This window comes from Zea mays, chromosome 4 (assembly GCF_902167145.1).
Source record: "Zea mays cultivar B73 chromosome 4, Zm-B73-REFERENCE-NAM-5.0, whole genome shotgun sequence".
NCBI classification, from domain to species: domain Eukaryota; kingdom Viridiplantae; phylum Streptophyta; class Magnoliopsida; order Poales; family Poaceae; genus Zea; species Zea mays.
In genome coordinates this window covers 149,740,139-149,763,415 of record NC_050099.1, presented here as the reverse complement: position 1 = coordinate 149,763,415, position 23,277 = coordinate 149,740,139, and the positions used below count along the sequence as shown (strand labels likewise).

At 48.1% G+C, this 23,277-nt stretch overlaps 2 protein-coding genes and 1 pseudogene across 17 annotated transcripts; 1 reads left to right on the top strand and 2 right to left on the bottom strand.

Moving 5' to 3' along the window:
- Positions 1-321: 321 nt before the first annotated feature.
- Positions 322-1,335, bottom strand: LOC103655584 (uncharacterized; annotated as a pseudogene).
- A 6,106-nt stretch (positions 1,336-7,441) lies between these two features.
- LOC103653816 (cell division protein FtsZ homolog 1, chloroplastic) lies at positions 7,442-12,340 on the top strand. 16 transcript variants are annotated; one of them, XR_565732.4, is made up of 8 exons: positions 8,078-8,216; positions 8,323-8,397; positions 8,464-8,566; positions 8,660-8,759; positions 8,990-9,207; positions 9,370-9,485; positions 10,030-11,824; positions 12,069-12,338. XR_565732.4 is itself a non-coding variant. In XM_035967358.1 (7 exons), the coding sequence occupies exons 2-7, from the start codon at positions 8,354-8,356 to the stop codon at positions 10,872-10,874; spliced, it is 534 nt and encodes a 177-aa protein (XP_035823251.1). In that variant the 5' UTR covers positions 7,480-8,216; positions 8,323-8,353; the 3' UTR covers positions 10,875-12,336. The 16 variants fall into 16 exon arrangements, 9 of the variants coding, with proteins under 9 accessions (XP_035823251.1, XP_008678843.1, XP_008678842.1 ...); XR_004857831.1 differs by having other exon boundaries at positions 10,030-10,694; positions 10,865-12,336; XR_002269173.3 differs by having other exon boundaries at positions 10,030-10,712; positions 10,865-12,336.
- A 196-nt stretch (positions 12,341-12,536) lies between these two features.
- On the bottom strand, positions 12,537-13,842 carry LOC100384547 (uncharacterized). The gene has a single exon (NM_001177062.1). The coding sequence runs from the start codon at positions 13,601-13,603 to the stop codon at positions 12,680-12,682; it is 924 nt and encodes a 307-aa protein (NP_001170533.1). The 5' UTR covers positions 13,604-13,842; the 3' UTR covers positions 12,537-12,679.
- Between the last annotated feature and the right edge of the window lie 9,435 nt (positions 13,843-23,277).

The following is a 23,277-nucleotide window of genomic DNA, read 5'->3' as shown; positions in this document are numbered from 1 at the left end:
CTCTTAGAGAGGGTTGGCCGCGCGGGGACGAGGACGGGACATGCGCTCTCTTGGGGCCGCTCGCTTCCCTCTCCCGCGTGGACGCTTGTAACCCCCTACTGCAAGCGCACCCGACCTGGGCGCGGGACAAACACGAAGGCCGCGGGATTTCCACCTCTCTCACGCCCATCTCCGGCCACCTCACTTGCCCCCTTCGCGCTCGGTCTCGCGTTGACCCATCTGGGCTGGGGCACGCGGCGACATTCACTCGTCAGCTTAGGGACCCCCGGTCTCGAAACGCCGACAAAACCGATAGTAAAAATAGCGAATCGGCTCACCACATCACAACTCGATTTGGTAGTTGCCTAAACAACGATGGCCTTCAGCTGAAGTCCTGAATCGAACATCTAGCGAGCGTGATCGACGAGCTAAGGCTGAGGCGAAGCTCGACGACGAGATCGAACAGGGGATGGTGAGCATGAGGGTTTCACAGCGAGGATGAGTGACATCGTGGAATCTTGGTCCGACATTTAATCAAACACAACAGAAGCGAGGCACAGCAGGAATGGCAGTATTAACCATGGGCACGATAAGGGACGCGCTGCTACACGATACGAAGACGAACGAAGACGAACGATGACAACCTACGACGGCCGAAACAGAAGACTTGGTCGAGGCGGGGTCCGAGTGTCCAGAGTTTTTTTTGCTGAGGACGAACAGAGAAGGATGCACAAATCCTGGGCATGACGGTGGCCATAGCCAAGCAGAGGGACGCGACTGCGCGCAGAGGAGAACTCGGCACGACGAGGGACGACGGAACGCTGCGCGCGCATCCAGGGAGCAAGGTGCGGTTGAGAACAGACAGAGGGCACCGACGCGCAGCAAGCAGAGAGAGAAGGCGCGGCGGCCAGGACGAACGTTAGGGAGCTTCGGCTGGCCATGGAACCGAGCAGTGATGCGCCATGGGGGAGAAACCAGCGCAGCCGAGAAGCTCGGCGAGGAAGATGGGGCAGGAACTCGGCGCCGGCGAGGGGAGTAGGGATATGAACGCCGAGGAAGCTGACATAGGGGGAATCGCCATGGCGAGCGCAGGGGCGAGCCAGGAGCTGCGCGACAGGGGCATGCGCGTGGCACTGGGGAAGAAAAGAGCGACTGCGCGCGGCTGAAGATAAGGCTAGGAGAAGAAGACAGCGGCGTGGAAAAAAATCTTGAGCAGGGGCGGTCAAGGGATGAGAACGAACGGGTAAAAAAATCTGATGTTTCAGACGGCAGCCGATAAACGTTGAGAATTCCTTTTTTTATTTCTTTAAAGAATTTTGCAAATATTTTTGAATCCAAATTTTTAGCAATGTACATTGGGTCGACACGCTATTCAACTACGCATTTCATTCTAATGATTTAGCAAACTAAATCATCTACTAATTACTTGTTGTCAGTACTAATTACAGTGGTTTGGTTTGCTTTGGACAGGATGCAAATAGGCCGAATTAGACGGATTTCGGCTTCGGTATTTAGTCAGCGCTTAACTCGTCTAACATGATAATCTCATCCACTAATCAAGCACCTGATTTCTCTGCCGAAGACAACATACTGGAAAAAGAGGCCCAATTATTACTCTTGCGCTCGCCAAAATAGCGTGCTGGAGGATAAATTGGGTCATAACCTCGCGCAAGATTTCGCGCGATTCGAATTATTTTACCCCGAACATTTTAGTCGTCGAGTTCAAACTAATTTGCCCGGGATAAAAATCATCCGAGTGAGTCGGGCTTCCGAATTCGTATTCGTGCGAGCGACGATTTAAAATAATCACCGGACGCACCGATTTTCGGAACAACAATATTCTGAACATCACGAAAATTTAGGAAGAGCTTGGATAAATAAAAACGATGTCGAACTCGCGATAGACGAAACAGATGCGATATTAAAATCACGATAGGCGAAGATGTTTAAAATTGAGCATCCGTTTTATCCACTGATATTACGTGCTTAAATCCATACTCGTTGTCGAGCAGAATACAAACACCTGGGGTGTTACAACCCTCCCCCTTAAAAGAATCTCGTCCCGAGATTCGGAGCGAAAGACTTTTAAGAGTAGAGAAGCTGTAACCCATATCCATATCAGCGATAACAAAGGCAGTTCCAAGAAAAGGCAAGTGTCTCAGGATGTTGTTTCTCTAGTGGACATATCATGTATCGCCTTAGGCTAATTTAGAAATGTCCAGCGATAGAGACGAGGTCTGCCAGAAGGACACATAAGGTTCCATGTGTGCAGTTTGCTTTTTCTGATGACACTGTACTATCTGAGTCTGTTGAGCAAGCGAAAGATATGCGACTTTACCCAACCAGAACCGGATGCACCATCTTGGGTAAAACACATAGAAAGAGGTTTACCAACAAGTGGTCACGATAAGTTCGTAGCACACGAGACAGGTGTGAATGTTGAATAAAATCACAATTAACTCGTGTTAGCCAAAGAATCCAAGTCCATGAAAAATGATAAAGACTTGAAAAATCCCAGCGGAGGGATCTGTAAATGCTGCCTTCGCAACCAATCCACTTTATCGAGCACTACTCAAGGATCGACTTGATCACACATGCTGGAAAAGCACATGTGAGGCGATCGAGGCATGACTAGAGCTGTGGTTAGGTGGTTACTGACCGACTTAACCCCGATTCTTGAAAGTACTTCCTTAAGATGGGTTGAACCAAAATGAGTCTAGATAATTTGATAAAACGATCTCTAAACTCAATCTTTGTTCATTGAGCAGTTATAAGTTAGTAAAACCAACTTGTTGAACTACTTTTGACATGGATCAGGTCTTCTCAGTACCATCGGTAAGCCAAGGGTTGAGAGTTCACATTTGCTAATAGGAGATCATGTATTTGGGTCATTTGGTCAGGTTGTTCATCTGTTTCTTCATGCGAGATGAATTATCCACTTGGTTAGGGAATACATGGATTAAATAAGGGCGCGGATGAACAAACTCCTGCATCTCAGCAGCAGGGCAAACATATCTCCATTTTGAGAGCTAATCAGTTGTTTTACAACACTAAAAAGCTCCAAGACTTCACCTTTACAAGAAAGGATGTAAAGGGAACTTGTATGGGTAGTTACTACTAAGATCAAAAGAAAAGAGACCACACATGGAAGTGGTATGCCCTTTTGATCCAACAGAGATGATAGATGTTGCTTGATCACTTTGACAAACAACATCGAAATTATTTCAAGGGAGGAGTCCACGGAAGATCACACATCAGTGTAATTTCATAATGGATCATGACTAGAGACTTCGGTACCGACATTCGACAAGTAGCACAACCCTGTGTGCGCATTCACAGGAGGCTCTCAGTTTCGCCGTGGTACCATAAGTCCTTAACCATGACACCATTACAAAACTGGCACCAATAATGAATCTCACATGGTAAGAACAATTTGTCCAGAGATAACATATCGATATAATCTCATAATGGATTATGACTACTAACGGTGATACCAGCGCGTGCCAAGTAGCGCAACCATGTGCTGATCACCCAAAGGAGGCCCTCGATTTCATCGCGGTGCCACCAATTTTAGTCATAACACCATTACCAGACGTAACCAATAAGAAATCTCGCGCGACATCAATGGATTGAGCAAGGGCGACAATATACGAAGAGACTCTACCTGTCAAAACAGTTACAAGCAGAGAGCCAAATAGATCATGGCCCGATGAAATGAACAAGGCATGGCCACAACCTAAACTTGATGAAAGGAGTACGATGGGAGACTGTTGATTCAGCCCCAAGCATATTTCTATGCCCATCGCAAAGATTACAAGGTCAAGGATTAGTATCTGATTAGATACAGAGGGAAAACAATCATAAGATTAAGTTGGTATGCCTTTGATAGATATGAGGAAACCAAAGGCATCAAATTAAAGAAGATAATCAGGCAGGACTTTCCTAGGTTAGGTTGATAAAGCGACATGGCGATCCTTAAGAATAGGCAAACTGGGTAAGGGACATCAGCTTGCACCAACTGAATAAGGGCATGGTCTAGGATGGAAATATGACTCAAGATTCTTGTTTCAAGTCCGGGTACACTTTATGTCCAACAAAAAAATTATCTAAGCATTCATTTACATGAGTTTAGTAATGGAGGGATAACAGAAAATTCAATTTTGGGTCATGGTTCACAAACTAAGAACATGGCCTAATTTTTGGTTTAGACACACAGGTCACCAACCTTCTATCGACACATCAAGTACAAGAGCAAACACACATATAACACCTAAATGGGTTACCTAAAGAACGGAGGACAGCTATTTCATCGAAGTCCACAATACAACATTACACCACATTATCTACAATCACTGGTTACTGGAATAAAGGTGAGAGAAGCATTTTGGGTGTATAGGTGACAAACATGATGCAACAATCAGGATGCATGCTCGTCCTATACGTCCTCACAAACTTTTGCCAATCTAATGTGGCAATAGCGTTCTATATCGGTGGCATACGTTCTCTCTCGATATTTTGCTAGTCGTCAACTACACATACGTTTTCGAAGTTAGTGTACCTGCAGAAAATTCCATCACAGCCAATTTCCCATGATGCAATTCAAACATGACAGTTTATCACAGTTTATACTCCATATATTTCTATATGGAGGCCAGCTCATCATTAAGCGCCGAGCCACGCATAGGCGCCGTTGCCACACTTTAACCATATGGCAACTCATTATGTTAACTCACCTTCTTACCTGAGCGTAGGTGCGTCGTTACAAGTACATTACACTTCTCAGTATGCCCATGTCTATATACCCATACACATCCATGGGGTACTAAATTCCCAGAAAAGTAAATACTCCACATCGCAGCCTTCATATATACATATGTATAATATGTATATAATCAAGCGCTTTTTATACTCTTCCCTAGACCGACGGTTGTTCGGTCATGCTCTCACATCGCACCTTACCTGAGCGTCTATCCATTCAGAACCGAATGGCTTCAAAATAACAATACACATGTATGCAATACCCCCGGTTGTAGGTTAGTGGTTTTGAACTAAGCCACCTGATAGTCCTTAATTTAGGGCTTAATAGAGGATGTCGCTAGCATTATAGTTTTTCAAAACTGTTTTTCAAGGCCAAACAATGTGTTTAGTTGAAAATAGGTTTTCTAAAACCAAAACTTTTATTTTGAAAATACGTATGTGACCGTATATACTTAATCCTGCTCCGATACCATCTGTGGCAGAACCTCCCAAGTTATTGGGCCCACATGCATCTGCCCTTGTCTCAAAGACCTCGGACGGCTATGCATGTGCACCAGATAACTTAACAGGATCTGTCTGAGTGTCCCAAGGACCTCGGATAAACCACTTACAATGAGGACCACAGGATAAAGTAAACACAAATCACACACCAACATTTTGCAGCGGAAATCTTATTACCAAATTTTATAAGTTACATCAAATTTTACTTTATGTTTATCGGAGTGATTACAATAGTGATTCAAAGAAATAAACTTTGAAATGTTATAAATTATTTATAAGTTTGAAATATATGCTAGCTCAAGTGACCATCCTCAATAAGAAATATAGAAGAGTTACTTAGACTTATAAGAAGGCCGAGCCCACCGGCACTTAACACCATCAACAGCAACACAAAGTTATAACCTGAAAAAAAAACAGGGAATAAAACCCTGAGTACGGAATTACTCAGCAAGACTGACTAAAGAAAAGACTCTCAAGGATATGCTGGCTGATTCGGAATCAAGGTAAGGCTTACCAAATTTCAAAGACTCATTTTGCAGAAGAGCTTACTAGTAGTGAATCCTTATGCCAAAATTTTACTTCACAAGTTAAGTACTTTTCCTGAATCTAGATTTGCCTAATCTAGAGCATTCACTTGTCCTAGTCTAGCTTTCTTTTAGCCAATTTATATTTCACTTGTCAACTACGATGAGTGGTCGGAGGGTAGAGTCTCCATGACTGAGGAGCAACGACGATTCGAACCAATTATACCCAGCTGGGGATCCCTAACCACATGACATATGTAGCACTTAACCCTTGCATATGTCAACCATTCCCACGGATCCTCCACAACGTGAACCGGTCTGCGCTACCCGGGAGCACAGTACTCCTCTATCCAGCCTCTAGCCAGGAGGGTACACGCTACTCCCACCATCTCCCACGCCCAGTGCGCGGTTGTCTTTTCACGTATGGAATAGCCGGGTTCAGGCTTACCGGAGCATGTGGATAGTTGCAAAGTCTCCACCACAACAGGCCTACATCGAACGGTCCTTAATCGACACAGACGGGCGACCATGTTCGCTCAGCGTCTGGTCTAGATGTATTCAAACCATTTTCCCATTTTTGGTACCCGACAGGGGTACTCTTTTCCGAATGATGAACCCATTACGACCAAAGTGGAATCATCACCATAAGTTTGCTTTGATTTTTGAAACGAAAGGCCCATAACCAATGTTCCACAATCATTCTTTTTGAAAACAAATGATTTTTCAGTTTCTAAGCAGGGCTAAGCATTATCAGTTCTTTTTATAAAACCGGGATTAAGGAGTTTCCAAGGAATGGTAATGCATCAATTGTTTATCACACAACTCCTATCACCTAATGCATCAGATAAGGTGAAAAAGCATTTAAAACACAAGGAAGGGGCAAATGCGCCGGGGCTTGCCTGGAAGAAACACTAGGTTAGTGTTTGTTAGACGTCGATCACTTGACGATCAACCTTTGTTCCGATATTTGCTTCGTCTGTCCATCTTCATGTTCGTCCATCAGCATCACCTTGTGGAGAAGCTCATGCGCAGCGACATCTTGTGGTTGACTCAGCTTTGGTTCTCCGTATCACGCGGTTAATTCACGTACCTAAATGACATGCATTATGCACATGAATGTATATAGACATGAATATCACAAACCTAAATAGTGCTACGCGATAGCAAATTAAACACCTAGTGATGAAGCATCATACCATTTTATACAAAAACACTAGTTATCGACAGACGACTAAGCGCAATAATTGCATTTCTCTAGATTAACTGAATCTAACGCAAACATCATGAAACAATAAACGATACATATTTAATATAATTAGCCTAAACACAGCTTATCATTTAATTAATTAGAACACTAAACCTATCCTACTCATCACCTACACATCTCATATGTATATATATATATATATATATATATATATATATATATATATATATATATAGATATATATAAACCAATACACTATATACGATGAAGCATTTTAATAAACAATTAATACAACCACAACGCACGGTTACTATCGTCCAGAGAACTGACGCAACTAATATAACTTATTAATCCAAGCCTTGAACTAATAGTAAAACTAGCGAATCAGTGTACTATTACTAGTCGATACAAAATTCATGAGAACGACAATGATTCTGGTTCAGACCATCCATCTCTACTACTCCTTAAGTCTCTACCGTAGGCGTCCACTGGTGCAAGGTTCTGCCTGGTTCCCCGCCATCAACGCCCGGATCCCCACCCTCCTTCCCACCGCCGCCGCAATCAACGCGCTCCTCCCCCACGTGGATCCCTCCACCCTCCTCCCCACCGCCGCCGCTCGACCGCGGTTTCGTCGCACTCCTTCCTTCGAAAGCGCTCCTTTCCATCCTCGATTCCTCCTTCCTTCCATGTCGCTCCTTCCTTCGACGGCCAGCCTCATCCGGTCATTCCTCCTCGCTGTGCCCCCTCCCCCGTATTCAACCACCTCTTCCTCCTGCGGATCCACCACCGCCGTCCTCGCCCAACGTCTCCTTGACGCATATGCCCGCAGCGGCTCCCTCGCGTCCCCAATGTTGAGTCTGGCCTGTATGGAAGGAGTGCGGGCGTGGGTGGAGTGTGTAGAGAAATCCAAGCGAAACCCCGTGAGAGCGAGGTGACGGCAGACGGAGGCGAGTGGGTGAGCTGCGGGCGAGAGACGAGGTAGCGGGCTAGCGGATGGCGTCGCTGGTTGTAGTGGCCGCAGCGCTGCTGGTGGCGGCGCTGGTGGCATTCTGCGGCACGGACCCGCTCTGGACGGGGTTCGAGTCCCACCTCGTCGACCTTCCCGGGGTTCGAGTCCCACCTCGTCGACCTCCCCGATCCCGCCGAGATGTCGACGCACGCGGACGAACGGGAGTGGCTCCGCGGAGCCGAGGTGCAACCCCTCCAAACCGGCGTTCAAGGACGGCGCCGCTCACCAGTTGTATCTGGTCCGCCTCCTTCCCCTCCCCGTCCCCCTCCCTGATTTTTGAGTGATCTAGCCTGATCTGGGTCTAATGCTGCCCGCCCTTCCTGAATTTTCCTCTGCTGTGGTAGGTTGTGAAGAACTAGGGGTGGGAGCGCCTGTATGGCGGGCTTATGCCTTCTCTCATCGGCACCGCTGCCTCCCAGGTTGGTTCATTTGCCAGATTCGTTCCCCACTTTGTGAAGGTTGAGACGCTTCTGAATCTTTGCTAGCCTTGAGCGATCCAGGAGAGGGCTTGGCGATGGGTCTGTTGGGATGCTCCAGTCTCTCACTGTCTACTACTACTTGTACCAAATATCTACTGGACTCTGGATGGTAGGGTGCAAATGATTTAACTGTGTTAAATGTTAATTATTGTATGTTCTTCATTGTGTCCTAAGTCCTGATAATTGAACTATACAATTTCAGGGCATCGAATTTTATGCTATAAACACCGATTCCCAAGCCCTTATTAATTCACAAGCGCAATATCCTCTGCAAATTGGAGAGCAGTTGACCCACGACTTAGGTAATGTTATATGCTCCCTTTATTCATGCTCGTTGTGTGTAAAAGAAACACTGTCATGTAAATGTCAGTCTTCTTCTCATTTGCGATAACACACACAGTACATGGAATTCTGGTCAACTGAATGAATTGTGCCCTATAACAATGCATCACCAAAACTGTAAATTTCCATTGAAAATGTATCAGAGGTTGGCTAGATTCAGTAAATATGATACTACGTAACACATGCACAGGTACCGGTGGAAATCCAAATTTGGGAGAGCAGGCTGCTGAGGAATCAAGAGAAACCATAGCCACTGCCCTGAGGGATTCAGATCTTGTTTTCATAACAGCTGGGATGGGAGGGGGTGCTGCTCCAATTGTTGCCCAGATATCAAAGGAAGCTGGTTATCTTACTGTTGGTGTTGTCACCTATCCATTCAATTTCGAGGGCCGTAAGCGCTCTTTACAGGCAAGTATCTGAGCCCCCCTTCACTCCTGAATTAGAATTCAAACTGTCATATCTCGTTTTGCGACTTTCTTTTGCTCCATGGAAGCATTAGTTTGTAGTCATAACAATGACATCCAACCACATTTATTGTTGATCATGTATACAATGGTCGGTCAAATAAAGGTAGCATATTGCGAGGGCGGTCCTCGTCGCTCCCATGTGCAGGATCTCCCATGTGACAGATGGCTTGGCAAGATTATACTAGAGACTTGTATTTCTCAGATCCATATTTGGCTTAGGTATGATTCTTGTGTCAATGCTACATATATTTTTCCTAATTATTGTAGGTACTTCCATTTAGCCTTGCGACAATAAATATTTTGTGCGAAACACATCATCTCTTCACGGTTCAATACGATCATCGGCTATATATCCTGGCTGATCATCGTCAAGAGCATTAGTAGTTGCTACTGATATATATAGGTCAGCTCTTTGCTCTTTTCACATCTATATCAATTGCTTGCCCCACAAATGATCAGCCAGGGTCAGGTAAACCATATTGTGTAACCATCACTATAACACTGCAATCATTTTCTAAATAGTACTTTTATAAATCACAAATCGAAGGTATAAATACAAAAGTGTAGAAAATTATAATGAGAACATTACCTATATAAACAAGAAAGGAAAACCAATGATGTTTTCCTTGTTGAAGTTATTTGTGGCTTTTACAATGTCAGAGAACGTGAGCTTGTTTTCATTTACTTTTCCTTGTGGCACCATGATCACTCCAAATGCAATTGCAAGAATGGCCTTCTTATTTCTTCCTCCTGTGGATACCAGAGGCACATCGGCTGAATCGCATCGACGACCGATCATAAAGCCGCACAGCTTTGGATTCCCTAGAAAGCTGGAGTTCTGAAATGTACCAAATTGACCACCGGTTGGAATAGGCCCCTCTAGGTCATTGTTAGAAACGTTGAATGTGGAAAGGAAGTGCAGATTCTCGAATGCAACTGGAATTTTACCCGTGAGATCATTGCTGGATAAATCTAGCATCCAGCAGGTTTGTGAGATTGCAGATAGATGTGGGGATCGGTCCGGTTAAGCTGTTGGAGCTGATATCAAGTGAAAGGAGGCCTTTTAACTGACCAATCTCTGGGAGAATCAGAACTGTGAATATGTTGCTGCTTAGATTTAGAATTTTAGGAAAAGCAATCGGTATCCGGTACGGTTTCTTCAAAGAAATTGATGCCAAGAAGAAGCGTGGTCAGGTTCTTAGAGCTCCTCAGTATCTGAAGCGTGTTTGTTATATTTGAAAGGCTGTTGTTTGGGCAAGGCGAATCAGGCAAGAGTTGATGACGAGCGGCTAAACTAATCCAAGAGTTGATGACGACCGGCTTGTTCTTTCACTTGCAACGACTTAGAGTCGGGCGACCTGCAAGATCAAGGTGCATGGTCGTCGAAGGATGGCGACGGCGTATCCTCGTTCAGGCAAGGCGAATCAGGCAAGCATCTATTTGGAGGTTGGTTAGTTATCCCATGTCATCAGACATCACGCAGGAATCAAGTCATCCATCAGGAAGCAGCCAACTCTGCCTGGACTAACCCAGGGCAAAGGCAAACAGCAAACTTTCCAGGATAAGTCTCTGACTTCGTTATACTTTCCTGTGTGCAGGAGGTCTTGAAGATCTGGAACTGCAGGTGCAGAATGCTATTGCAGCAGTTGCAGCTCCACCCAAGGAAAGCAATAGTGTCAGCAGCAACGATCCTGGTAGCTCGTCCTCTGTGATTTTTCCGTCTGGTCCAGCTGATCAAGTCCCTGTTCCTGCTACCTCTCCAGAAATTGAGCCCCGTTTTGCAAACCAAATCCCTGCTGCTTCTTCGGAGGTTAAGGCACCATGCATGGCAGGTCTGTTGTTTGTAAGCGACAGGAACGAGAGGAACTTTAGGTTGCCTAGCCCTTCTGATAATTGTCCATGGAACTTATTCGAATCTAGCCGTAGCGCAGTCAGCTTTCTACAGGAGTATATGCTTTCCGGAATCGTGCCACTGAAGTTATTCAGCATGAGATCTATGGTTCTTAGACTGGGCATATTGCTGAATAACTATAGTTGGTAGATGGTCTCGCTACAGTAGACAGGAAAGGCACCATGCCTGGCACTGGCAGGTCTGCAGCGAACACCGTTGTATGTGTATGTATAGTATGCACGTGTGCAATTCATATTAGCTTAACAGCCTGTGTAACAAAAACAATTACCCAACTTCCCAAGATAGTTAATGCACTATATATCCAAAACCTGATACATGCATCAATTTGTCTTAAAAAGTACATTCATAAAAATATAAATGTATAAAGAGTTCATTTGTATTTTAACAAAAGTCTTTGGTCAAAGCCATATTCTGGAGACCGTGTCAGTGTCCTAGACCACAAATAACATTGGAGGGAGTAAATTATATCTCATGTCTATCAACGAAGTTTTACTTTTTAGGTTCTATTAATGTCTAATTCTTGTAACCCCTCTTTTTTGGTATCTCAATTGTTGCAGTTAGGAAACCTTCCATTACGGCCTTATTTCTGCAGAAGTATGACACCAACTTTCATCTATTCTCTACCACCAAAGAGATGGAAAAGCAGGTTGCCCCCACCCCCATAGCTTTCTGTTTTGTCCCTATAACAGGTTTACCTATGTTATATATAGACACCGTAGCAATGCACGTGTAATGGTAGATTTTCTGATTGGTTAGTTTGGAAGTGAAGTAGGTGCCAATGTTGTGCATGAGCAGAAGAAATATTATTCCCTTCAATATTAGTAGAGGTAGAGATATTTACTTTTATCAGTATTTGTGTTGTGATAGCTATTTTTAGCCTAATGTTTCAGGTCAAAGGGCCATACTTCATAGCTTTTTGCTCCTCATTGTTTTAAGTGAAAGGGCGCCAACTATTCAAAATTTACTCTAGGTAGATAATTTTCATTGTCGAGTTTTATTTTGGTATATGTAACTTTTTGTAATTGGGCCTAAGCGTATTGGAGCACTCTAAGTTAACAGGTGCTTGAAGCTGATGATGAAATTATACAGCTTGGATGAATAAACCTTTGTTGTAGTGACATAAGGAGTTTCGAAATTACAAGGAATTTTAAATTTGAATATTTTTCAGTGAGATGTTGAGGTTGATAATTTTAATCTTTGTGCACTAATATTTTGTAGAAAGTAGTTTGTTCACCGTTGCAACGCACGGGCATGTACCTAGTCAAGCATTAAGCACGCGATGAACAACGTCCTTCCCGTTATCGCCCAACAACTAGAATTCCACTTCTATCATCGACCCCATAACATCACACAACATAACACCATAACAACGGATCTAGCCATAATTACCAAGCGCACACCTCGCATCACTGGTATTTCTAACTTAATCGTATACGCATACGAAGCGTCTTATTTTACGATCATAAAACCGATAGTAAAAATAGCGAATCGGCTCACCACATCACAATTCGATTTGGTAGTTGCCTGAACAACGACGGCCTTCAGCTGAAGTCCTTGATCGAACATCTGGCGAGCGTGACCGACGAGCTAAGTCTGAGGCGAAGCTCGACGACGAGATCGAACAGGGGATGATGAGCGTGAGGGTTTCACAACGAGGATGAGTGACATCGTGGAATCTTGGTCCAACATTTAATCGAACACAACGGAAGCGAGGCACAGCAGGAATGGCAGTATTAAGCATGGGCACGATAAGGGACGCGCTGCTGCACGACGCGATGATGAACGACGACAACCTATGACGGCCAAAACGGAAGACTTGGTCGAGGCGGGGTCCAAGCATCCAGAGTTTTTTTTTGCCGAGGCTGAACAGAGAAGGATGCACAAATCCTAGGCACGATGGTGGCCATAGCCAAGCAGTGGGACGCGACTGCGCGCAGAGAACTCGGCATGGCGAGGGACGACGGAACGCTGCGTGCGCGTCCAGGGAGCAAGGCGCGGTCGAGAACGGACAGAGGGAGCCGGGAGAAAGAACTGCGGCGCTGCGAGCAGAGCGCAGGGGAGTTCGTGGCTGCGCGCAGATGGGCGAGCTGGAGCGCCGCGACGAGCGCAGGGGCGCGGCACAAGCGAGGGCGAGCTGCCGCAGGGAGAAAGAAGCTGGGGAAAGGGCCGCAGCGCTGGGGGCTCGACGTGCCGTGACCAGCAGAGAGATGCGGCGCTGCGCAGAGGAGGGAGAGGAAGGAGAGAGAGCAGCCATGGGAAAGGGAGGAGAACTGGGCGCGACGCAGGCAGCCAAGGGAGCTTCAAGGCCGAGCGCCAGGAAGAATGAGCAGGGCGCCGCGACACTGGGACAGGGCACCGGCGAGCAGCAAGCAGAGAGAGAAGGCGCGGCGGTCAGGACGAACGTCAGGGAGCTTCGGCTGGCCATGGAACCGAGCAGTGATGCGCCATGGGGGAGAAACCAGCGCGCAGCAGAGAAGCTCGGCGAGGAAGATGGGGCAGGAACTCGGCGCCGGCGAGGGGAGCAGGGTGATGAACGCCGAGGAAGCTGACGCAGGGGGAATCGCCATGGCGATCGCAGGGGCGAGCCAGGAGCTGCGCGACAGGGGCATGCGCGCGGCGCTGGGGTAGAAAAGAGCGGCTGCGCGCGGCTGAAGATAAAGCTGGGAGAAGAAGACAGCGGCGTGGAAAAAAATCTTGAGCAGGGGCGGTCAAGAGATGAGAACGAACGGGTAAAAAAAATCTGAAGTTTCAGACGGCAACCGATAAACGTTGAGAATTCCTTTTTTTATTTCTTTAAAGAATTTCGCAGATATTTTTGAATCCAAATTTTTAGCAATGTACACTGGGTAGAAACGTTATTCAACTACGCATTTCATTCTAATGATTTAGCAAACTAAATCATCTACTAATTACTTGTTGTCAATACTAATTACAGTGGTTTGGTTTGCTTCGGACAGAATGCAAATAGACTGAATTAGACGGATTTCGGCTTCAGTATTTAGTCGGCGCTTAACTCGTCTAACCTGATAATCTCATCCACTAATCAAGCACCCGATTTCTCTGCCGAAGACAACACACTGGAAAAAGAGGCCCAATTATTACTCTTGCGCTCGCCAAAACAGCGTGCTGGAGGATAAATTGGGTCATAACCTCGCGCAAGATTTCGCGCGATTCGAATTATTTTACCCCGATCATTTTAGTCGTCGAGTTCAAACTAATTTGCCTGGGATAAAAATCATCCGAGTGTGTCGGGCTTCCGAATTCGTATTCGTGCGAGCGACGATTTAAAATAATCACCGGACGCACCGATTTTCGGAACAACAATGTTCCGAACATCACGAAAATTTAAGAAGAGACCGGATAAATAAAAACGATGTCGACCTCGCGATAGACGAAATAGATGCGATATTAAAATCGCGATATGCAAAGATTTTTAAAATTGAGCATCCGTTTTATCCACTGATATTACGTGCTTAAATCCATACTCGTTGTCGAGCAGAATACAAACACCTAGGGTGTTACAGCTAGCCCTGATCCTTCGTTGTGTCTTCTTCTATACATTGTGGCCACACCATGTGCAGTCAGCGCAGCGTTAGTCCAAGAGTAGGACAGAGAGGGCACAAGTCGGCAGTGCCGAGTGTACTATGTCTCCGAAGTCCTCACGACTTCTAAGTGCAACATGACCGAGCTAGAAAAATTTTTTATACGCAGTCGTCATGGCATCGCGCAAACTGCGCCACTACTTCGAGGCATTCAAAGTACGGGTCAATTCGGACAGGGGCCTGAGAGAATTGTTCAGGAACCCGGAGGCATCCGTCCGAATCGCCAAATGGGCAGCCGAACTCTCCGGGTACCACATCACCTTCGAACCCAGAACAACGATCAAATCACAAGTCTTGGCAGACTTCATCGTTGACTGGACAGGACCAACATGGCAACAAGAAGAGTCACCAGAGAAAGTTTGGACCATCCACTGCGATGGCCCGTGGTGCCATGCGGGGGCAGGCACCACGGCGATCATAACATCACCCGCAGGCGTCAAGTACAGATACGCAACATGCCTCAGCTTCGCCTTGGAGTCCGACAGATGCACTACCAATATAGCAGAGTATGAAGCCGTCATCCTAGGACTTTGCAAATTACGAGCACTCGGTGTCACCACATGCATAATCAGGACAGACTCCAAAGTAGTCATCGGCCAGGTTGAGAAGGAGTACTTAGCAAAAGACCCCACGCTCATGCAGTATCTCACAGCTGTCCGCAGCCTCGATAGACAATTCAAGGGTTTCACCCTGCAACATGTCGACCGCAACAAGAACGAAGAGACCGACGCGTTGGCCAAAGCAGCGGCCAAGGGCAAGGCCTTGCCCTCCGACGTGTTCTACCACGTCATCGACACGCCAGCTGTCCGTAACCCTAAAGGTTTACAAATAACTCAGGACACCGATGGCCACCGCATCGTCAACCTCATCATGGCCGAAGACTAGCGGGCCCCAATAACACTGTACCTACAAGGACACTATCATCTAATCGATCTCAATGAGGCCAAATGACTAAAGCAAAGAAGCAGGGACTTCACATTAGTCTAGGGTCAACTGTACAAAAAGGGGATCAGCCAGCCCATGCTGAAGTGCATAACCGAAACCGAAGGCATAAAAATCCTCCGCGAAGTCCACAACGGAACTTGCGGCTCCCACTCAGAACCTAGGGCCCTCGCTGCCATGGTGATTCATCAGGGATTTTACTAGCCCGCAATAATCTGCACCGCCAATCGAGTCACAAGGTCATGCGAAGCATGCCAAAAGTTCTCCCCTCGCTCAGGCAGCCCTTCGCTATTCACTAAACTCATCGCCCATACATGGCCACTTCAACGCTGGGGGCTGGACATCGTTGGACCACTACCCATAGCTCAAGGGAACCTCAAGTTTACCTTCGTTGCCGTCGAATATTTCACAAAGTGGATTGAGGCCAGGGCAGTATCCATAGTAACATCGAAGTTCGCCCAAAAATTCTTCTGGCAAAACATTGTCTGCCGCTTCGGAGTCCCGTCCGAACTCACAGTCGACAACGACAAACAGTTCGACAGCCAAGACTTCAGGGATTTCTGCTTTTCCATCGGCACCAAGCCTGTCTTCGCCTCTATGCACCACCCACAATCCAACGGTGTTGTTGAGCGCGCCAATGGCAAGATTTTTAGTGCCATCAAGAAAAGGCTTCTTGATGACAAAAAGGGAAAATGGGCCGACCAATTATCTGAAGTTGTATGGGCCCTAAACACAACAGAGTGCCAGACAACCGGGTTCACACCCTTCCGCCTATTGTATGGATCTGAGGCCATGACGCCGCAAGAGTTAAAGCACGAGTCCCCACGAACAGACAAATCAGTCATCCCTGATGTCGATGAACCAGCTTCCAAAGATCTCATCGACGGAGACCACGTCCTCGCCCTCCAGGCCCTCGACAAATATCAGGTTTAAACCAAGGCCTGGCACGACAACACAGTCGTCCCAAGAGAATTCAACGAAGGGGACCTCGTACTCGTAAGAACCACCCGGACAGAGTCACGAGACAAGCTAGAGCCGAAGTGGGAAGGTCCATTCATAGTCAATACGAAGGCATCCCCCAGTGCTTACAGGTTGACAACATCATCCAGCGAAGACTTAGAACATTCCTGGAACATCGATAATCTCCGGAATTTTTTTGTTTAAGTCCTAGGGCCTACGCGTCTTTGTAATTCTGCAAACAATGTTGTTCAGGCCCTTACTCTTTTCCTCCCGGGGGGTGAGGTTTTTAACGAGGTGGAGCCATGTAATATACCAGTGAAAAGCACCCCGCAAAAATTTCAAGAATCACCATGTCGAAAAAGACCGTCCGACGGCCTTCGGCATTCGACCAATTCGAGGTCACCGCGACAGGTAGCGTAGACTACCCTCGCATGTGACAAACTCCGCGCAAAAGTTGCCTAAGGGTGCAGCCGGACATGCACAACAAGTGCACAATACGAAGTCTTTACTACAAGACAACTCCGCGCAAAAGTCGCCTAAGGGTGCAGCCGGACACGCACAACAAGTGCACGATACGAAGTCTTTACAACAAGACAACTCCGCGCAAAAGTCGCCTAAGGGTGCAACCGGACACGCACAACAAGTGCACGATACGAAGTCTTTACTAAAAGACAACTCCACGCAAAAGTCGCCTAAGGGTGCAGTCGGACACGCACAACAAGTGCACGATACGAAGTCTTTACTAAAAGACAACGCGCAAAAATTGCCTAAGGGTGCAGCCGGACAAGCACAACAAGTGCACGATACGAAGTCTTTTCCAAAAGACAAATCCGTGTAAAAGTCGCCTAAGGGTGCAGGCGGACAGTCACAACACACAAATTTCGCATCTTATACAAATTCCGGACAATCACATTACACACAATAAACAGAGTCACAGATTACATACACACAGCGAGGGGCCATCAACCCTACCACACCAATAAATACAATCGCATTTTTTCCTCTCTTTATTGTGAGCCAGGGGAGGGCAGCGTTTCACTCACTACCGCAAGACAAGAGCAAGGGCACCAAACACATTACATCGGCTTAGCCTTTGGGATAATACCTGCCTCCCGATAATTAAACAACATCATTTTCAATTACTCACCCTCAAAAAGATTCCGCAGATCCCCTCACCAATACTCGTCCCAAACGACGAGGGCAGCAGATCCCGTTGGCCACCCCGATCCGCTCGAAGGCGGGTTCGCTCCATCCCCATCCGACGACGCTACCACTTCGTAACATCTCGCCAACGCTATGCTTCGACACCACTTTTCGTCATCGGGGGATTAGACGCTTCGCCCACCTCCAGCCGCGGTGAGGACTTTGCCGCGGCCACACCTAACGCAGCAAAATAATCCAAATCTTCATCCGAAGACTCTTCAGTCCAGGAAAACGGGCTCCCAAACTCACTATCAGATGAAAAATACCTAGATTCAGGACCAAACAAACTATCATTAGCAGGCACTGCGATTGCGGCTGCCACAAAATTAGTATCATCAGTGGGGGTTGCTTGCGCAGGCCCAGACGTCGGAACCTGCGCAGCAACCGATTTTCAGTATCACAAAAACAAAGCCCTACATCCAACACCCCTAGCTCTATCCCGCCACCTGCGAAGGGCCGACCGATGCTGCAGGGTCTTCGGCAGCCGGCGCGGCTACCACCGAAGTGTCTTCACCAGGCGGCATGGTGGCTACCATAGGGTCCTCGCCAGCACCAGTCGGCGGCACCGACTGCTCCCCAATCCCCACCTTCGCATCCTCCGCCGGAGGCACCGTGCTTTCCAGGCCTCCGAAGTCGTCGACCTCCTCATCATTCGCCATCTACAGAAATAGCACCAAATATAAGTACACATTCCGAAAAAACACAAATCCGTACCTACTCCATCGCCCGGTCAGACCTTTCCCGGATAGTATCACGGCCGTGAGGGCCCCACATCCTATCATAAAGCGCCCCAGCAGACCACTTTAGCACCTCATCTTCGACCTAGAAAATTATGCGGTCGAAATCTTCGTCGGATCGGTCAAAGACTTCGAAGTGCCTGCATCCCTCACAGGACAAGGCATTCGCGGCCCCTTCATAGGTGATGAGCGAAACGAAGGACATGAGACCCGTCACGATCGACGGAAGCACCTCCAGTTCCTCCTGCAGCCATCCGAGAAAGCGTAGGCCCGCCTCCTTACCGGACGCATCAAAGGGGGCGGTACGTGCACCAAGCTGCCGGTACGCGTCCATGAGCAACACGTGTGCTCGGTCGACCTCTGTGCGGGTAGAGGCTTCTGCTTTGTCCAGATAGCTGCGCAGGCTCCTGTGGCTCGCCTCCGCCTCTGCAGCACGTTGGAGAGCGAGGTTGGCCTCGACACGCGCAGCCTGGGCCTTTGCGCAGGCCTTGTCCGCATCCTCCTTTTCCGCCGCCAACCGGCGGCTGAGGTCCTCTTTTTCGGCCTCCGCAGCCGACAGCTTCTCCATCAGGTTGCGGCTCTTGTTCTCTGCGGCCGATTTATCCCGAACAGCCTTAGTGTGCTGCGTCTGGAGGCACTCAATCCTCCCCTCGAGTCGTCGCCTTTCGGTAGCGAACTCCGAGGTCAGGGCCCCTGACGCAATATGTTCGGTGAAGGCGGCTGCCTATCATAAAAAGCCATCAAATTCAAAGTCATATAAGAAGAGCAAACTGCCGAAGTCCAAGACTACTTACATGCTTCAGCTGCTGTGCAACCGAGCCCACCACATCCTTAGCGACGGCGGCCGAAGCGATCTCGCCGCTGGCGCAAAATTTGGACCATGGGTCTCGCGAAGACCCCTTCGCCGATTTGTCACGACGACCGACCCAGTCGCCACGGCGAACGACCTAGCCGCCATCGGCGCTAGGACAACAGCCAGTTGCCTAGCCTCCGACCCTGCAACATAGTCTCGTCAAACACCCAAACCCCGTAAAAAAACTCACTAACAGGTCCCCGCCCTGTATGGGCGTCGAAAATTGCGACCCCGCCCACAAGATAGTCCTCCATGGAAATATCCATGGAGACCTCGGCCCCACCCACCTCCGTATCAGCAGAACGCGACGGGGATGGGGGCCTTCGCTCCTGTGTGGGCACGACAGGAAGCGGCTTGCTGGGGCCGAGGGCAGCGGACTTTGCTTCCAGCGGAGGCTTGCTGGGGCCGGGGGCGGCGGACTTCACGTCCACCGGAGGCTTGCCGGTGCCAGGGGCGATAGACTTCGCGATCCCTCGTGCCATCTTGACCTCGCGGCGCGGGTTCCTGACCCTCATGAACGCCCGACGTTTCCGCGACGCGTCTTGGCTATCCTTTTCCATCACTGCCGATACAATAGCAGCAACATTCCGTTCGTAAGGAAAAATCTTCATCTCACGGGCTAATCGAGACGTACACATGTCCTCGCCGGCCACTCGAGGGATCGGAACATTCCTAGGCAAGTGACCATCGGTAACCTTCAGCATTCGCGCAGAAGATTCTTGGAGCTCAGGTGAAGACATCCTCTCCCCGGGAGCCACACAAGTTCCCAATAAATCCACAGCAAAACAATCGGAAGCCCCCAACCCCTCAGCTGTTGTACCTAGTTTCCTCTTCTTAGCGGCCGCAACCGGCACTGCTCCCCGCGAAGGGCCTTCGTCAACCGCTGCCACCACCTTCTTCCCCCTACGGTCACCAACAACGGCATCGTCGTCCCCTGGGTAGCCGGCATATGGCAGACGGTTTAACTAAAAAACAGGGTTCAGCCGAACATTCGAACCGCGGATATCCCAACTCCGCAGGGTCTCAGTCCTTGGCACATATCGCCCTACAATCTTTGCAGCCTCGCCCTCCACTTTGCGCACAAACGTGGCCGGGATCCGGCCCCGTAACATCACAGCGAAGGAAGGACTTCACACCAAGCGATCGCCTAGGGTCGGCATCCGACGAGGGCACACCTCGCCAAGTACCCAGCCATGTGCCAGGGGCCATACTCCATAGCCGATAAATTCCTCAACCAAATCGTGCCCGCTACTCATGCGGGCAGCGTACCGAAGGGCCTCTTCATCCTCGTCATCCTCTGCCACCTCGAATTGAGGGAACACCACATAACAGTGAGAGCACAGAATGGCCAGAGGGAGCCCAGGCAGATCTTCGACTTCCCCACAAGAAACATAAAACCAAAAGTCCCACCAGTTGCCCCACTTATTTCTGGCATAAGGGACTATCTCCATGACTTCCGTCGAAGTCTTTCTAGTCCTCATCGTAAAGGTGCATGATCCAAATTGTGCAATCTTATTTCCTATTTTCCTTTTTTGCCAGTACATGCAATAATTCTTGGCGAAGACTTCCACAGACGGATGCCCGCCGTAAGAAGCAACCTCCCAAACATACTTCGCCAGCACAACCACGACGTTAGGCATCAACTGGTGGACCTGCACTTCGAACCTCCGTAAAACCTCCGCCACGAAGCGATGCACCGGAAGACGAAGGATGGCAATGAAAAATGCCTCAAACACAACCAATTCACCCTCAGGCTTAGGGATCTCCTCTGCGCCCGGTACCCGCCTGACACCGTCACCAAAATATCCAAGCTGCTGCATCTCCAGCACACGGACCGAGGAAATCCTCGAAGTGCCAAACTCCACGGTGTGGCCTGGTTGCAACTATCACCGCCAAATTACTCAAAGTATCCTCAGACTACGGGTCAGCCGATGACGCACTCGCAGCAGATGAGGAAGAAGACATTGCTACGTACCGTCGGCGGTGGCGCGCGGTCTGCTTGACATGGGCCAGATTTCCGAAGCGAGAGAGCAAGGAGGGAAGGCGAGCGGTGTGTAAAAGCTAGGGTTTTCTACTGCGCAATCAAGGGTAGGAAACAGTCCCGACAGCGGTCACCTTTCTATAGGCAGGACACGACGCTTCGGGAAACACACAGTCCAACAGTAACACGTCCATCAACGGTCACATTTCAAAAACCCCCGCGGGACCACTTCGAGCGAGGGCAGCGTCTTCACCATCTAGCGGCGTCTTTGGCACCAGATGACTTAGTCGAACTGGTCCCTCGGAGGGCAAATGTTGGGGCGAAGGCGAACACGCTACCCTTTGCTCGATGCCTTCGTCTCCTCATCACCCCGACGAAGGCTACATCCACAGATCGCGTCGCGGAAACAAGCCTAAGGCATAGAATGGACGGAGACCGGTGCGGTCCCCTTCACCCTCGCTGTTGCAAGACGAAGGCTTTGTCGAAGTCTACGGGCCTCCCACGTCGTCACCGCCCCGGGAGGCCCGTGCGGGATTCGGCCCATGGTAACGGGCCCTGCGAGGATAAGTGTGTTGCGAGCCGTGTCTGTAATAGCCTTTACCGTAATGACTGTCTGTAACCTCCCCTCGTGGGAATATTCTAGGGATAAACATCTTTGACAAGGGACAGACGGCCACTCGAGTGTCTATAAATACCCCCGTATAGTGCCCTCACAGGGGAGACTAACAAAGCTTTTGCCATCCCTCAACAAACTTTGCAAATACTCTTTCCACTTTTCTGTTGGATTAACTTGCCCAGGAGAGCGAGTTCCAACAGCCGGCTAGTTGGCCCATGATTCATGGCCCAATAACAGAGAGAGGGAAAGCAGCATGGGAAGACCTCCGTGGGTGACTGTTGGTGCATAGAGTGTGTGACCATGGGCTAGCCAGGCGCGGGAAAGCGATGGTGATGCGGTGGATTTCTCGCCTGACATCAAGAATCCACGATGGGCCACGGTGCTCCGTGGACAAGGCTCTCGACACGATCGTCCGCGGTAAGAAGCTCCTAGATTCATTCGCTATGCTCTAATCTTCGAGTAGTATTCACTAGGTTGGTCAAGGAGCCCTAGAATGTCGAGATCATATGGCGCCGGTGAGGTTTTCACATGGATGGTGGTGGCACCGCCGTATGTGATGGTGGTGGGGGATGAAATCTTGTGGGTCATAGGATTCTGAATAGATGGAGTAGATTAGATCATGTGATACCCTTTCGCCGGTTTTGATCGTGATCGTCGATCGTCGAGTGGACGAATAAGAATAGGCCGCGTCTTTATTGAATCTGGGCCCTGGATCTATGAACGGGTGGCTGATATAGGGTACCGCTTTGGTGTCAACCTGAGCTAATCTAGGCGCTTGAATAGACATCCAACGATCAGGATTAATCATACCCCTTCGGCTGCGCCAAAGTGCAGAAGAGCCCCTAATTTTAGAAAGAACTAACACGCCATACAATATCAGTTAGAAAGACTTTCAAATAGATCCTCGGTTTTTTATAAAAACAACCCCTGAAGTTTACAATTTAAACGTTGAATAGTATTTATAGTATAAAATAGTATTAAAATGAGTTAGAGAACTTAGGTAACTCATATGTTGCCCATTTTAACACCATTTTGATCCGTTCATGTTACGTTAGCTTCATAAAAACATTGCCTACGCAGTTACAATAATTTTTTTTATCATATCACCTATTTTTAAAAATAGATATTTATTTAAACCTGTGTTTAGTAGATTGATCTGGTTAATCAAAGTTAATTGTCCATAATTATAAACTGACTAAAAATAT

Bases quoted from the DNA above. Each gene is read 5' to 3' on its own strand.
- LOC103653816 (XM_008680615.4), top strand. From the start codon at position 8,354: ATGGCGGGCTTATGCCTTCTCTCATCGGCACCGCTGCCTCCCAG. The intron at 8,398-8,463 runs GTTGGTTCATTT...AATCTTTGCTAG, and splicing joins TCGGCACCGCTGCCTCCCAG to CCTTGAGCGATCCAGGAGAG. The intron at 8,760-8,989 runs GTAATGTTATAT...ACACATGCACAG, and splicing joins GCAGTTGACCCACGACTTAG to GTACCGGTGGAAATCCAAAT.
- LOC100384547 (NM_001177062.1), bottom strand. From the start codon at position 13,603: ATGGCCAGCCGAAGCTCCCTGACGTTCGTCCTGACCGCCGCGCCTTCT.